The sequence below is a fragment of the Halictus rubicundus genome, chromosome 1 (genome assembly GCF_050948215.1).
Source record: "Halictus rubicundus isolate RS-2024b chromosome 1, iyHalRubi1_principal, whole genome shotgun sequence".
NCBI lineage: Eukaryota > Metazoa > Arthropoda > Insecta > Hymenoptera > Halictidae > Halictus > Halictus rubicundus.
The window spans coordinates 10,974,955-10,991,713 of record NC_135149.1 but is presented as its reverse complement, the minus strand read 5'-3'; the positions used below and the strand labels follow the sequence as shown (position 1 = coordinate 10,991,713).

At 46.3% G+C, this 16,759-nt stretch overlaps 1 protein-coding gene and 1 long non-coding RNA gene across 4 annotated transcripts in view; one reads left to right on the top strand and one right to left on the bottom strand.

Moving 5' to 3' along the window:
* LOC143354055 (zwei Ig domain protein zig-8) overlaps window positions 1–16,759 on the top strand; it is a 219,827-nt gene that overhangs the window by 15,921 nt on the left and 187,147 nt on the right. For both annotated transcript variants that reach the window (XM_076787786.1, XM_076787776.1), the window contains exon 2: window positions 3,935–4,060. In XM_076787786.1, coding sequence (XP_076643901.1) covers window positions 3,961–4,060 — 100 coding nt within the window. In that variant the 5' untranslated portion in view covers window positions 3,935–3,960. The remainder of the gene's footprint in view (window positions 1–3,934; window positions 4,061–16,759) is intronic.
* LOC143354071 (uncharacterized) overlaps window positions 1–16,759 on the bottom strand; it is a 198,565-nt gene that overhangs the window by 174,157 nt on the left and 7,649 nt on the right. The gene's annotated exons all lie outside the window — the stretch shown is intronic.

Here is a 16,759-nt window from a genome sequence, read left to right as displayed (position 1 = left end):
GAAATTCATTAGAACTTCATTGAATTACAGTCTAACGAAGATTTTGCCTAAGTCAGGTGTCGCCGATCGGCCAACTTTAAACGCGCCTAACTTTCGAACTAGTACATACCTTACGTGAAAACTTAGATTTCTGGCATTTTCTCGTCAAAGTCTACAGGATTATACAGGGTGGTTGGTAACTGGTGGTACAAGCGGAAAGGGGGTGATTCGAGGGCTTTGTTTTCGAGAAAATCTAATTTAAAGATCCGTCGGGTTCGCGTGCTTTAGTATGCGTAGGAAGTAGAATTGGTAGGTCATGGTCAGACGCGGCAGACAATTCCTATCGAAATACACGCGCATTGGCTGCATTTTCAAACTCAATGTTCTCGAAAACAAAGCTTCAAACGAAAAATTTTTATTCTATATTTTCGGCTTCCTTTTTCGCGTAGAATCACCCCCTTTCCGCTTGTACCACCAGTTACCAACCACCCTGTATATAAGAAAAGGTAAAAGTTTCTGGGTTACCGAGGTGAAGTTTAACCTAAATCATATCCAGATATAACCAGAGTACTTACCAACAACCTATCACCAAATCCTAGAATCTTTCAGAATCTCTTCAAACCCAGTTCAAATGTGTAACATAACCAAGAAAAATAATCTCCGAAGAAAGATCGTATTTAGATCTACAATGCCAGAGCATTCCAGCTTCCTGAACCTTACCAAACTTTGATGAATGCGACCAAGATCTTGTCTCTGTCGAATCGCCGTGACTCCTCAGATCCAGAGGATCGTGAATGACAAGGGATTTCTGCCCACACGTCCCAGCTCCCATACGTCGCGCAAGTTAATCGCAAATTGTTCCCGCCGCGGACTCTTTCGACCGCGAGTCAGACAGGACATTTATTTTCTCTGTTCACGGTGCTCGTGATTTACGATCCCGTCGGTTCGATTCCGTCGAATCCTCCAGGATCGCAACCGGAGCATTAACGAAGCCTTTCCGCGACCATTACTCGCCGTGGGTCTCTCCCCCTCTTTCGGAAGATCGAATCGTGTCTTTGAGAATGAGATTTCGTGGATCTCCGACGTGGCCGGCATACTGTGATAGCTCCAAAGACCTCCCGCGGCTTCCTTTATTTAAGCTTCGCCATCCCCTTGTGTCTGCACGGGGCGCGAATAAAACATGAATATAGAGGATGCCGGAAGAAACCTCTGCCTCTGACTGCGTCGATACGTCCCTGGGACTGAAATTTGTTAGACAGTTCAGAATAATATTTATGCTGTTCTTTGCGCATCAGTGATGACTCTGCAAGTGGAAATTACTAGAACGATTTTGCAAAAGCTCGTAATCCATCGCTAACTCCAAAACTCCTAAGTATATCTCAGCAATATCATCCAAGATATCGACACGTATGAGCTTTTCCATCCCCATGAGCAAGAAAAACTGTATTCTCGAGGATTCTATAGTGTTAGCAGGCTGGATCGATGAGCCTACAGGTACCGTAATACCGCGACTCTTTAGAATCTAACCGGGTTGTACATCCGGTTACGTTTTGACGATATTCTGGTACCGCTGTGCGTCAAATTAATGAAGGACAGCTGTTTCTAGTTGAATCGTTTATTTTAACAATGATGTATTTACAATGTTATCGAGTAGACTTGTGTCGCAGATCGTGTAAGCGGCCGATCGATGCGACGGTTCTGCTGGACTTGACAAGGTCGAAAGACCAAACAGAAAAGCAGCGTGGGGAGCGCGAGTTTGAATCGAATTGATGCGAACTAAGTGATCGGCGTGACTTGAGCGAAGTATTTGCGAAGTGATTTTTCGAACTGATGTCTACCCTTTTTATACGCTGAGTTGAATGACTAGCGGCTGATTGGCTGGTGCGGAAAACCCGAAAGAATAGACAAATGTCGGTACATCAGGTACCCCGAGCTGGCGACCGAAGTAGATATGAATGGGCGGACCGTCGTAGACGTAGGGTCGCTTGAGGAGATGCCAGATGTCCCATTGAACGCACGCGTATTAATTGTTTTATTGCCGGACGGTTCGACGGCATTGATTTCGATAATTTGATTTTCTACATAATAAAAACTAATATTATTAGAGGGACAACGCCCATTTGAAGAAATTGCAGCTAGTTTGACTAAAGGAATCTAAACAGCTGTTTTGGTGAATGCCAGGAAAGGGCAGTTTAGAAAGTCCGTTGAGGACGGAACAAATAGCCATAAAATAAACCCATTCGATTCTGAAACCATAAAACTACCTGCTCCATGTAAATGGTACTCTCTCAGAAATTCGTTAGACAATCGCGCATACTTACACAGAAGCTTGCATATATCTTGACGTATAGCCGATAAGGGATGATTCTACTGGCAAGAATGAGTAATGTAACTTCCCTTCCTCTAGAAATATTTTCCAAATCGGCGACACGCGTGGGCAGTTCAGGGTGGTCCCTATTTTTCGTGAGAAGTGTCACAACTCATCGGGGAGCGGAGCGAGACCAAAAAAAACACCGTTGACCCCTTATCCTAAATTGAGCACTTGCGAACCCCGGAAATCTGAAAAAGCCTCATCTCCGACGATCCGAGTGCCTTAAAATATCCCGATCGGGCTCGGAACCCATAAAAGCGGCTCTCTCCCGACCTAAATGACTGCGCTCTCGCGGCGGACTTTCATTAAATTACGAGGTTGAAGTCTGGGTATAGCGGGAGGGGAACGGTTCCATCGGCGCTTGTCGCGCAGAGCAGAGGATCCATCGTCGTTTCAACGTCGACACCCCCCCCCTCCTCTCTCTTTCTCTGGGGGGATGGCGAACGCTTGCGTTGCTGAATTCGAACGCGATCGTCGCAGAGACCGGCCCTGGGAAAGCCGATCTTCCTTCGTTCCTCAGTGGTGGTAGGAGGAGCGAACGTAAGGAAAATAAAGCGGCCGTGGAAACCGTTTCCCCGCTAAATGAGATTCTGATACGGCGATCGGATCGCGCTGCTGCGGCTTGGCGTTGCCGGTGGCTCTGATAAAACGGCGAGAACGGGGACAAGAGGAGAGGGGGGAGGGGGTGCGGATACGCTACCGCCCGCGGGGGTGGGTTGATTTATCGGAAATTAATATGCTACGCTACCGACGCTGGCGAAAACACCTCTTCGCCCCGGCGATGCTCGAGGAAGACCGTGGCGGAACGAGAATTTAAAATAGATTTGCTGCGAAGACCTGAGAGAGAGAGCCTCTCCTTGTCGGTCCCCAGGCGAGCTTATCGGGCCTAAGAAGCTACGTAACGAACCGTGGAAGGGGTTGGCTGAAGCATATTAATGCCTGCTTGCTACCCCGCAAGCCCAGCTACGGGAACACTGGTTGCTGCAGGGAACATCCCCCACCTCTCTCTCTCTCGGACTCAAGGGACGGAAGAGATTCTGAGAAGAGGAGATAGGGCCGGGCTACCTTGCCGAACGAATTCGGGAAATGAACCGACGGAGACGAGGGTGGTGACTGACTTATGGTCGCTAGCGAACTGTGCGATGGGATTAAGACAAGTCGGGATCGTCCTGTCGGTCGTACTGCGGTCGATTTGGTTGTGTTTGGTTGCTTTGGAAGGGTCGTGATTCGGCGGGGTTAGAATTTGGTGTGATGGTTGATTCAGGGGTGATTACAATCACCCCATTCAACATGCCATTCTGAAAACACGGGTTCATTGTCTGCTCTGACTGTTGACTGAGTACTCCGTTCCGGATTTTTGTTGATAACAAAGACTGACTACTGTGCTACACATTTTTGTAGTACAAGAAAGACCGTTCATTCTGTCGTACATTTTTGTGTGGAACAAAAAAGATTAATTGCTGGGCTGAGCATTTTTTGTGCATTGTTTGTAGTACAAGAAAGGTTGCCTAGTGTCAGGGATGAACAGAGTGGATCTAAAATGTGTAACCTGTTTAACGAGTTGTTTTTCGATGCCTGTTGCAGGAGGTCCATGGAATAGGGAGGCAACCATGATCAGGATGAAGTTTTTTCGGATCGTTCTGGCACTCCTGGGAGTCACGCACGTCCTCTGCGCACAGCCCTCTGCTTCCCCTACAGTGAAAAGCTCCGGTAAGTCGGATTTTCATTATTTACAATGAAACGCACCAGAGACACTTGTCAGGGAAGATTGAAATCTCTCTCTCTCTCTCTCTCTCTCTCTCTCTGATGATAAACCGATACGACGTTTCAACAGGAAGCCTTCAAAGAAGTAGAGGAAACGGCTGAACCGAAAAATGATGCTAAGAGCAAGTCGTAATAGCGTATCACGGTCGCCGATGTTATCAATGCGCAACATCTATTTTATCGGACGGACCGTTAAGATGCAGTGTCCCTTTCATATCCTGGTCTTATTTGGCTCCATCTATTTTTTTTCGTGAGAGAGAGAGATACCGGTGTGTATCTCCTTTTTTCCAATCAACCCCCACGAAACCGTTAACGAAGCTACGCGACGACCAAATCTGGGTCAAAGTATAATCAATATCTGCGCCCACAATTCCACAGATTCATCAAAATCGTGCAGGTGGATCTCTGCCGGGTCCCGTCCCTATTAACGTTAACCCTTTTTGTACTTTTTCATAACCGAGGAATTTATTTATCGTCGTCGCAGATTTTTCCAGCTACGTTTTGTACCAGCTTCCCGGACGAGTAATTAGTTAGGAAAAAAGTGGCTGGAAGTTATAATACTGAGCGACGTTCGATAAATAACATTTTTTTCCTTAATTATATTTTCTTTCTGAATAGTTTCTAAATGTGGATAAAATAACTGACACAAGCAACACATACGCAAGTTGTTCGGGAAAATTCCGAAAGACCGACTCGTTTTGTTCGACACCTTTCAGGGCGTAATTAACGAATATGCGCACCTCATAAGTACGAAGTCGAGGCGGGACGGTAATGAAATCTGTACAAGCAGTTCGTGTAGAACGAGACGGCTCCCGAATTGGTCTGTCAAGAAGACTGACGAGCAATCTCTGATGCGTTAAAACGTGACTGGTCTTTCCAAATATTTTCCCTTGTCGACTGATCAATTCATTTTCACTTTATTTTCAAATCCTCGTACACAGTATGAATCAATCTTCTGCTCCATTCTCAAAATGAAATATAAATAATGGTATAACAAGGTGCGTTTTCCATTGCTTCCACTCGAGCAATTAATCGAAATAATTCCTCTAAAAAGCTGAATATATGAAATTCAATCAAAATAATTACAAGAATTTTCGTGAAAAAATTTGCTCTTCCACAACGCAAGCGGCTCTAACAATTCTATCGCCTACTATAGCTTCTAGCACTTCTAAAATTCAATCGAAATAATAATAAACCGAGGCTCGCGCTGTTCGATACTCCCACTCGGACTTCATTGTGGCTGGAAGTGGGAAAACTGTCCTCGAGCAATCAACCGAATCAATTCTGTAAGCAATTGCCGGCGGTCGTCCTTCAAACGAAGGAGTCTCTCCTCGACAATAAATGGCGGAGCCTTCGAGCTTTCTTTCAAAAGTAAAAGGGCTCTCGGCCCCGGATCTCTCGGATGCAACAAACTTAATTGCCTTCCGAAGATCACTCTCCCCACCATGAAGACGCCACTATTCCCTCTTCTCGATTTCGTTCGCAGGGAACGAACAATCCCGAAGTCGATTCATTCAGCTTCTTCGACGGTTGTTCGTACTGACGATTTATGCTTCGAACTAAATAATCTTCTTTCCAATGTATTCGGAGCGGCAGTTCTCGAGGCACCTGTACACGCCGATACAACAAACGCGATCGATAGACCGCAGCTTTCCGTCTTGCTACCCCCATTAAATATGCCTTAATTCCGCCAAATTGGCGCTGGAGGCGCAGCGCTAATCGAGCGTGCCCCACTAGAATCATATTCTCGCGAGCTCCATCGACTTCGATTTAATCGCGGCCGATCGCGCCCTGTTCCAATTTTTTTGATTTCCTGTCCGTGCGGCCATTTTCACCGATCGACGCTCTTCGAGAGCCCAAGACTTGAAGGAGCACGGGAAAATTCATTGCTCTAAAGGTTCTCACGTAACAGAGCTTTTAAGATATTTGCATACTTAACACAGTGTTCCATAATTTTTTATAAAATCAACAACTCACCCCCAATAACCTCATCCAATCATTCCGCCTGGTATTATTTTGTAAAAAATTTTTACACATCCAGCGGGTACAGCACAACTACTAGAAAGGATATTAACCCTCGGACTCCTGCGAGTTCTAGGCCTATGCCGAAGACATTTTTGACTCATGCAGACATTTCGCTACAGTTTTCTTACGATATAAGGCGATGGCTCGCGGCTGGGTTGCGTCCTATTTCGAATAAAGAAGAAAAAGAGGGATACCGATTTTCTTATTTCGAAATAAAGAGCGTTCTCTTATATCGGAACTAAATTGTACATATTGACGGTCCCTCGAGCTTTTCCGCACCGCTACGGGTCACTAATGACCACGGCATAGCATACCGGAGGGTTAAGAGCAGTCGGACTGCGATTTTGGTGAAAAATTTCGATTTTTACCTAACTTCTTTCTTCGTATTCTCAGATTCAATTTAAGACCAAAATCGCTCACTTCTGATCAGTGTTTCGGTTCACCTTTGATTTCCCCTAAAAATTACTGGGCATTGTTAACGCATAAAGAATACCTGTATTAGCTCAATATATCATCAGACTAGGGTACGGCTGTTAAAACAAAGGCCGAAGTTCCTCGCTCCAATCTCTCATTCGCGAGACTCGTTTCAGTTTCGCAGGAACCGCGAGAATCGCGACTGCTCGGGATGACGCATGGGTTCTACGCGATTGAGAATTACACCGACGCCGGCCCCCGGTCCAGGAAAAATGGTATTACCTCGTAAAGTGCCGGTAATTTATCGTGTAATATTCCGCGACACCGTCGACCGTTTCCCCAACGCAACGGCGGGCTCGCGAAACAAGTTCCGCGGTAGACGCGGCGGATCCCCGGCGGATCGGCCACGAGAACGCGATAAATTCAATTCCGTATTCGTCGTCCCGGTTAATGGACGAAATTCCACGGTGTGTTTCGCGTTTCCGTTTTTATTGGAAACCGATATCGACGGATAGACTCTCCGGCTCGGAGACGGGGCTGGGACCGGCGGTCTAGACCGTTTCGGCTCGATGCCCCGTTTTTTCCCTTGCATCGAACTTCTATTCAAGTCCCCGTGTCGTCTAGTTTCTCGAGCGCCACTTACGGCTTGATTACGTTCGATGAGAACAAAAAGTCGATACTTGCGGCCATTTCCAGCCCCCGCGATTCTCTCTCCCGGAACTGAGAACGCCGAATACTCGCCTAAGCTGTCACGTGCACACCAGGATCTTTGAAATTGCAGCTGAGAACAGTGCTCAACCAGTTTCTGGCTCTGTGTCCAGCTAGACATTGATTTCTCCATTTTACTGGTTTCTAGGAAATTTACGAACAGACTATGGATTTGTGTGCAAAAGAACAATTGTTTGCATCAATTAAATCGAAAATAACGTTTCGAATGTTTTGCTATAAACGCATAAAACGGTATAAATTTTTTGAGAAGCTAGAAGGACCAGCCTACTACAGTGAATCTGAACATTTTCTGTGATCGACACCCCCTTGAATCTAAAAATAAGTTCTCGCACACCGTTGCAAAATGTGTTTCTATTCCTTTATTCAGAAAATTATATCTACTGCAAGATAATTTATTTATTGGCAAATGAATTTTCCATCGAAAAAGAGACTTCTCTCGCACCCCTGGAAACGCTTACTCGCGCCCTTAGGGGTGCACGCACCCCAGGTTAAGAAGCCACCAGTGTTAGTAGATCGCGTATAAAGAAAAATTGGATAAGAAGCTTTTTCTGGAATTCAGGAACGAGATGGTAAAGACTTGCTAAACGGATAATAAAAATTAAAAAAAAAATATATTTTCTACGTTCCTCCAACGCAGCAGCGAATCAAAATAATGAATGTACGAGCAAGATTGAATAGTGAACTCTCAAGGAAGCTGGGAAAAGGATTCCGCATTTCTATAGGAAAGGAGTATGCTAGTGCAGCCGCGATTCGTCTCCACCGTCCTCGGTATTTATTTTCACGTGTATATTAATTAAAACAATGTCTCTGCGAGCGTCTGTCGGAAGGTGACGCTTCTCATCTCTGGTGCGCACGACGTTACTCGCTTCTCGCCATCCGGCTTGTTACTTTCATAAATCAGCGCAGGAGTGTGCTTTTCGCCGTGAAAAGAGCGGATGGCGCGAGTGTCCCTTGTAACGTAGATTTCATTAATTAATATCTAAGTTGTTCGGGACTGGGAAATTATTTTCCGTGTAATATCGACCAGCCGCCGCCGCCGCCACCCACCATCTTCGTCGTCGTCGTCGTCGTCGCGCAACTCGGAGATTCAATTTTGTCGAAACAATTCAGAGCTGGAATGAGATTGTACGGGTTTGCTCGGCTGTTTCGAGGCAGACTTTACGCGGAACACGGTTATGCGATTTTTCGGGTGTGACTAGAGCAGCCAGCACCGCCGGAGGCAATTCTTGCCCGGACCCCCCCCCCCCCCCACCCTCTCGCTTGTATCCGACGTTCCTTAAAGCGTTACACGGCCGAAGTTGGGGAATTACATAACAATGTGCGAGACGATAGCGCGTATAATAACGGATAATTGTACCCGGGGACTTTAGAACTAACCCGCCTCCACAATGATCCCCGCCAGGATACGAAATTCAACCAACTCCCTGCGAGCACTACGTGCTAGCCCGGAGTGCTAGCGGGGTTTACCGGTGGCTTTAATTAATCTATTTTTCTAACAGCACCCGTAGACATTGACGATCATTACGGTTCCTCCGCGGTGTCGGATCGAAGCCAATGGGCACCCATTTTGTCGCATGTCTTACAGGGGATTACCGCATTGAAATAGTCGAGGAACCGGAGGACACCATTTCTGAATGCACCGGGGATGAACAAAATTATTCAAACTACCATGAATTTGAAGATTGAAGTCCTCTCTATGTGTCCAAATCATAAATGTATGCTTTTTAGTTGCCCAAGTCTGGACCCAAAATGAATACGGAACGCTACATCCTCATATAGCGCGAAAAATTGTTTCGAAAAGTGTAGTACATAGACCGCCACAGAAGATGCGTGTATAAAAATGTTCTAAACAACGTTTTGAAAGCGTTAGACGGAGGGCTACTGTAATAAATCTTCACGGAACTCTTCGACAGATTTCAGCGTAACAGACCATGTTCCAAGAGCACAGAATACTAAACCGGAATTAAATTTGAAGCTCGCGTGTCCCCGGTTGAATCTATTTAAGCAGCCTAGGATCATCGCGAGGCGTCCTGTTGAAGATCGAGCCGCTTAAGCCGCGATCAGACGGGACCGATTTATCAAACCCCTCGGCCGACAGCGTCGTCAGATATTGCTTCGATCTTTTTCCCTTGGTTTTTCGCGGGGTCCCCCGACCCTATTCGCGCTGGGATTATACGCGATGGCGTGTATAATGCGGGTCGCGGTGTCGCGTGACCCCGATATCATCCGGTGCGGGTTGCACCGGGTAAAACACAGCCCCCGCACGCCCGACCGCCAATCTCGAGACACGGTAAAAACTAAGATTACTATGCAATGCAATCAGCGGCGTACCCGGGGTTCTTTCAGATTAAAACACAGACCGGGATTACCGGTCGAAACTGCTGTTTTGCCGGGAGCCGCTTCCCAACGAGATTGTCCGACCAACCCCCTCTCCGCCCCCCTAGAAACCACCCTCGTCATCCGCGACAAAAAGTTGTGAGCAACAGCGTTCCTCGAGAGAGGGAGAGTACCAGCCGAAGAAAACGCGGCGAAACGTGCCCCGGTATCGCTCGTTGATGGCCCGGCTCTTTCCACGGCCCGAGGAAAACTGCTTTCTCAACCGAGCAACCGGTATTTACATATTCGCGGAGCATTTTTACCTGCGCTGCGATACGAGTGCCTACCACTTGTTGAACCGATCGCTAGAACCGGTCTCGTACAGGTGTGCAGCGTGTCCTTTGTCGAGGATTCTCGGGATCGTTACCGTCGCGAATCCCTCGATGTCTGGCTGCTGACGCCTTTTCCACTTTAGAAGAGTTTTAGTCTCCTTGAAGCTCGTACTAGCTGAAGAATCTTTGAAAATTTTGCTGTGCTGAAGCATCTATTGGAGTCGGCGCAATTTGCATAACCTGGCCTCGATTTGACCCTTATGTCAACAAGCAGACTTTTCTAGGACATTCGATGACGTTGAACTTTTTAACTGTAAATTAATCTGTCATCTCCCGAGTACATAAAAATGTACAGTAATCTTGAAATTTGTCGATAAGAGCATTAAGGAAGATTTAAAATGAAATTGAAAGTGGGGGCAGGTGGCTGTTAGTATAATGATTAAGGTCAGTTTAATTCAGTTAAGACTCAAATTGGGTCCAGTTCGCGTCTCTTCGTCTTCCGGAAATGGAGATTAAGGCAAAGGCTTTCGTTATGGTTGCCCCTAAGCCTTCAGAATGAAACCAGCAAGTTCCACTGTATTAGGATAACGTTCGATATAGGTTATGGGCCATTTGTGTTATTACGTAGAAATTTCATCGGTCCCCGTGCACCCCAGATAAGTCGCGAGGATGTCACTGGCGAAAATGGCTTGTGCGGGAGGGTCGAATCTTAAAAGCAATAATATTCACACCCTGGTAGGGTCGTCAGGGCCGACGCAGGGGCAGTTTTTCGTCGATAATCCTCCCACCAACGGCCGTCGTGCTTCACGCCAGACCCGTTCTATCCGTCCGCGTGTCTGTAGGGTAGTTTATTATTCATTGGGGTTGCATCCCCAACGCGGATAAACGGCGCATTGTTTATGCATTAGCCTACACCCTGCCTCTGGCCATCTCTCGATCTGGCCATTGAGTTGATTCCGCCTTTTCTCACATTCTCGCCCATCAAACTTTCCCGGTTAATTGCGCCTGCGTTCACCGAGTTACAGACACCGAGAACGCTCCGCTTAATCTGTGTTTGCTCAGTCTCCCTTCTGCTATGGAAAACAGTTCTCGCAATCCTCTCGCCGCCGTATACACGTATCTATGAAAGTCGATTTTTTTGTTTTTGTTTCAATTACACAACGGGAACTGGGAGTATTGGGGAACGTTTGCGCGGACGCTTCACGGTCAGCTGGATATTTCGAATGAAATCCCCGCGGTGCTGACACGCAATCTATATTTTCCGGGAACACTCTTAAAACGGAATTTTCTCCGTCGCATATGCGGCGTTTTTAGAATTTGACACCGCACTTGAAGCGTTCGATTGATCTCGCCAAGAGCTTCAAGGGGAACTCTCATGCAAACCGGAAAAATCGGCCAATATTTTAACACTTTTTTTTTGCAGTCCCTTTCACTGGACATAGAAGGATCACTGGTAATTATCTGCAGCAATTACTAAATTACAGTACATGTAGAATTAAAGTTTCATAAAATTCATATAAATGTGGGATGATTGTGCGTGCGTGCGGGCGACCGGATCATGTTGCGACGGTCTGGCGCCGGTATGTTTGGAAAACTCGAGTGACTGAGGAGGCGTGAATGAAAAGTGTTTAGGACTAAGTGATAGGAGAGTTTGTGTATTTCTAAGAATGAAAGCGACGGATGCAAGAAACAGAGTGCAAGCGAGATGAATGCCAGGGGGTGAAAGACTATAAAGCGTGGATGTTCGGGAAGAGACCAGAGAGTAGAGTTGCGACTGCCTGGCGAGAAAGAGCGTTAATTGTGTCAGCGTGATATATCGTTATTTATTCTAAATATATTAGTATTCAGCAAAGTGTTTCGAAGAGATTAATCTCCCCATTTCCCAAGATTCCTACATAAATAGAATTTCACACGAAATCCTGCTTGGCCAGTTTCGACAGTTCCCAGCGTTGCCTTACATTTTATTTAGGCGTTACTCACCACTTCAGAGGGAGAGAGCTATCCGAGTTCAAAGAGTTAATTAATTATGGCAGAGACCAGACACGAGAGAAGAGTCTCCAAAAAAATTTTCCCCGTGCGCGTACAAGACGGTCTTTCGGTCTTTCCCAACGAATGTTTCTGTTCCATCGGGGACAGGGGATTTATTAAGGTTCGACCGGGGATGAATCGAGCGAAGGAGGAGACACTGTCGTCCACGAAATAATCCGGGGTGGAAACACTTAACGATATTTCTTACCATTCCTGCTAATATACTTCTTGCGCGGGGCGGGTTGTTATTTACGGCGTATCTTGTGGCGGAATAATGAACGGTCCCGGGGCGGCGAAAATTGAACGAAAGAAATCGGAGCCTGGGTTTTTCGGTCTTGAATCGGACTCGACCCGAAAGAACGAGCGAGAGAGGGAGAGAGAGAGAGAATCTGCAAGAACCGAAGCGATTAATCACGAATTTCTGTCGCGGACAATCGGAATACGAAATATACAGGCGGAACAAAAGGAAACCAGAACGCCGGCCGCGGTATGAATAAAATAACCATTAATTCGATCCGGTGGCCGGGCGCCGAGCTATCAAATTTATAACAGAAGGGACGCCCGGTATAATTTCGAAACGGGATTCCCGCGGACCAGTTGGAAACCGGTCCGAAACACCGAATAAAGTTAACGAGTCCCGGCGACTTGAGCTCGACTCGGCACACTTCAATTTTCAAGGCGGAAGTGGCCCGGCGCCGTCACAGGCGACACGTTTTCTCGGTCACGAAAACACGCTCAAAAATACACTACGAGCTTATTAACTCGCTGCGACACCGGAAGGACATCGACGAGTGGTACACGCTTCCTGGACAAACGCAAATCGTCGGCCAGTACACGAATTTTCTTCGCTTATTGCACGGCAGATCGCCCGAGCGCCGTGATACGCGGCCTGTTAGCATTGCTAATATGTTCCTCCTCCTTTGTTTCCTAACTTTTCGCCGAGGAGAATAGCCCCGACTCTTCAGATTATACATTGAACCACTCTGTTGTCAGAAAATCTTTCTGCCATACGGTTAAAAATGCAGGGGATTGTTCTGCTGGAAAATGAATTAGCTCAGACATCGGGACTGAACTATGCAAATTTAACCCTCTACGCTTCTCAGATGTAGTTGCGCAAAAGATGCTAGGATAATATTTCTCCCATTTCTGATTCACACTTTAAGACAGTATTCCGGTGTTTGAGGCGCTTATGCACGAATCTTTAAGAATTCCTTTTCGGAAATACTATTGCATTCGGATTTTGCACGCGTATATTTAACCCTTAGCACTTAAGTGACGACTCAGAAGCGCCAATAAAAGTATTGATTACAGTATTAAATTTGTTTGTATATTATAAAATGAAAAAAAAAATCATAGTTTCAAAGTTCCACTGAAAAAGAATGATTTCAGTTCTACTTGGCGTATTGGTCCGACGGCTCTTGTATACATAGAATGGAAATATTCCAGGTCAGAAAAAATGTTTTAGTTTTCGAGTTAAAATAGCTTCGAGTGCAAAGGGTTAATGATATTTGAAGTATACGTTTGCCATTTTCGTCAAGTAACAATATTGAACATCACACGATTTATATATTTTTTTACGCAGCATGTTTTGAGATACATGGGTCGAGTGCAACGGGTTAATTTTACAAATTCAAATCGATCCTACAACTCTTGCGCTTAATGACAATGGCAAAGAGGAACAAACGATTTTTGAAATTGAAAAACCAGAATACCGTGTTGTACAGTCTTCAGAGAAAACTGAAATAAAAATGGAACCGAACCAGGTGCAAAGTATGCTTCACCCTTTTCCCTCGCAGATTTGTTGAATCTGACTACACCCCGCATATCGGAATAGTTCAAAATCCTGCATCCGTTCGAAATCGAAACGAATTTCCCCCGCGATCTCCATCCAGCGTTGATCGTTTGCAATAGATCCCTCGGAATCGGCGGAATCGGTGGGGATTTGCTTTGTCGCAGGATCGGCAAACGGGAATCGTTTCGTGTGGCGATAATCACCTATTCCCTGGCAACCGCCTTTTTGTTCGCGTAGGTGGTTGCCGACTTCGCCGCAAACTGCACTGATGGAGTGCGCGTTATGCGCATCGGATGTGCACGGGGCGCCGTTAGCCGCCGAAAATGCTAACTGCGGTAAGTGTGTATGTGGGGGGAGGGGCGGTAGGTGCGGAGGGTGGCATAAACGAGATAGGGAAGCGCGAAGTGAAATTAAGCGTGCACGGTTTTTGCACGAGGCCGTATCCGGCGAAATTGAAATTGTTTTGCGAGGCGTCGCGGCGACGGTGGCGTCGACTTGAACGAACAGCCTCGAATGACAAATTTTTCTCGCGACCACGGTCCCCGCAGCGTAATTCCGCGCCGCGGCGTTACGGGAAGCCGCGGAATACGTTAATAGGGGAAAAATGAAGGGGTGAAATTAGAGTTCCCCGAAAATTTAAGCGATGCCCGCGCCGCTGGAGCTCTCGGCCACGTAACACCGGCGCGAACCGTTTTAATTATCCGCGTTTTCCCGCGACAAGACTCGTCCCCCGTAATTCTCCGCGTTATGCAATTAAACCGTTCGAGCGTCTGCCGAGCCGCGGACTCCGCGGTATAATGAATTCTATAAAACTTTCCGCGAGTATCGTTTGTCCCGCGCGGCTCAAACTGCTAAAGGATTCCCCAGAGTGTCCAACCTCCTCGTGTCAGAGAATTGTTTCTCCACGGAAAAATGAAGAACACTGTTTTCGCTCAAATACCACGCGGAGGAACAGTCGAAGAACAAGACTGAACCATAGAGTGGACGAATTAATACGAAACTTGCCTGTTGTTCGCTCGATGGCCAGTTCAGACGTGAAAGAGATCTGTCATATTTAAACGTCTGTTTAAAGCCTATTTAAAACTCTCGGCGTTATTGTTTCGAAATTTATCTCGGTGGGTAACCGTAGATATACAGGATGTTCGACTACAGGGGGAGAAAATTTATGAGGTGGTTCTTCACGACAATATAAGACAGACATAAAAAAATTGTAATTTCGGCTTCATTTTTTAGTTATTAACAAATAAAAATCCGCCTAAATTGCGGCAATCCGGCCAACAGAGGTGTACGTTGCGTACGTCATAGAGGCACGCGACAGTCACGTATCACGTGACAGATACTCCGCGTGCCTCGTAATAGTGACCTGGCAAGAATTCGGCGTGTAAACCGTCCGATAGGGGTTATTCCACACGCATTTTCGGTTCTAGCCGAATTATAGTGTGTGACGACAAAGCCTAACGATTGGGCGTGAGTGAGGACCCCTTTGATACGTGACTGTTGGTCGGGTTGTCGCATTCTGGCGGATTTTTAATTGATAATAACTAAGAAATGAAGCCGAAATCGCAATTTTTTAATTCTTTATTTTCGTCTTATACTGTCTCGGAGAACCACCCTTAAGATTTTCCTCCCACCTGTAGTCGAATACCCTGTACGTATATAGTAAATATAAATTTTCTCTCTCATATAGAACGTTATTGACAACAAAGCAGTTCTATTTATCGTAACTGTGAAAGAAATTATGAGTTCAGCTGTCTTACGAATGCGCACCGTTTCTACTTACTGCGATACAGAACCTGCGCCCATCGAAAATGTAAACGTCATCGGAATATAATACGTGCAGATGGTGGGGATAAGACCGTACAATTGAAGTTCCACAGTGCACCAACTTTGCGACACCGGATATGACGAAACCTGGGACCGAAAGCCTCGAAAAGGCGAGGATAAAGTGGGGAAGAAAGCCGGCAGAGAAGCCGTCGTAAAGGGTTTTCTTTAACTCGATCAAATTTGATTTCCGGTTTGACAAGTTAACCAGTAATCCACTTATTTTTATCCTGCGGGAAGGGTAGGGGGATGATGGGGGTGTCGGATTTAGAGCGGTCGTCGGAATAGCGAGTGAGAGACAAGATTATGCAGGTGTAAAGCCTGCGCCGCGGCAGGAAATACTGCCTTTTAACTTAATTTCAGGCAACGCTCGTCACTGTGCACAGAAGCGACGACCTGTTTGTCCCTTCGTCGTGTAATGCTTTCAACCCTCATCCTCCCTTCTCTCTCTCTTTCTCTTTGCCTCTCTCATCCTCCTCCGTTCTGTGTGCCACCCCAATCCTCTTTCTGTTCGTCCCAGCCATCGGTTGCCTGGCGTTTCGTCTATATCGCGTCCCTGCCCGTTGGACCAGTTCCAATTGCGAATTGAACCGTTCGTAACTGTTGAACGTGAATTATGGCGTTTATTTATTCTGCCCTGTCCCCGGTGCTATCCCCCGTTGGCCGGCCTGTTCGCAGCCATCCATCCTACCACCGCCCACGAAATCAGTGCCTCGCGGATGGTAGTCCGATTGTGTAACGACGACGATTTCCCTTGATTATAATCGAATCGGTCATCGGAGAACCGTTCCGCAACGTTTGCGGATTGAAAGCGATAGAAATAAACGATTATTTTTGACAACGACGCTCTACCCCCCCCCCCTGTTTATACAACGACAACACCCTCGTGACTTGATAGAGACACCCTTATCAGCAGAGTCACTTCTGTCAACGAGATTTCATCGTTACCGAATTTTCTCGACGATCGTTCCGTATTCAATATTCATGCAGCCTTTACAAGACACTCCTCTTCCCTGTTCTCACTTGGACATTCCTTTTTATGATAATTGAATTTTCTCCTTTTAGAAGATAGAAGCATCAGCTTGCTGGATGTAAAAGAGATTTTGGAGACGTTGCACAACTGGTCAAGGTCCAGGGAAAGTAGGTGCTAAAGATTGCTTTTTGTAGCTGTTATAGTTGTATTAAAAA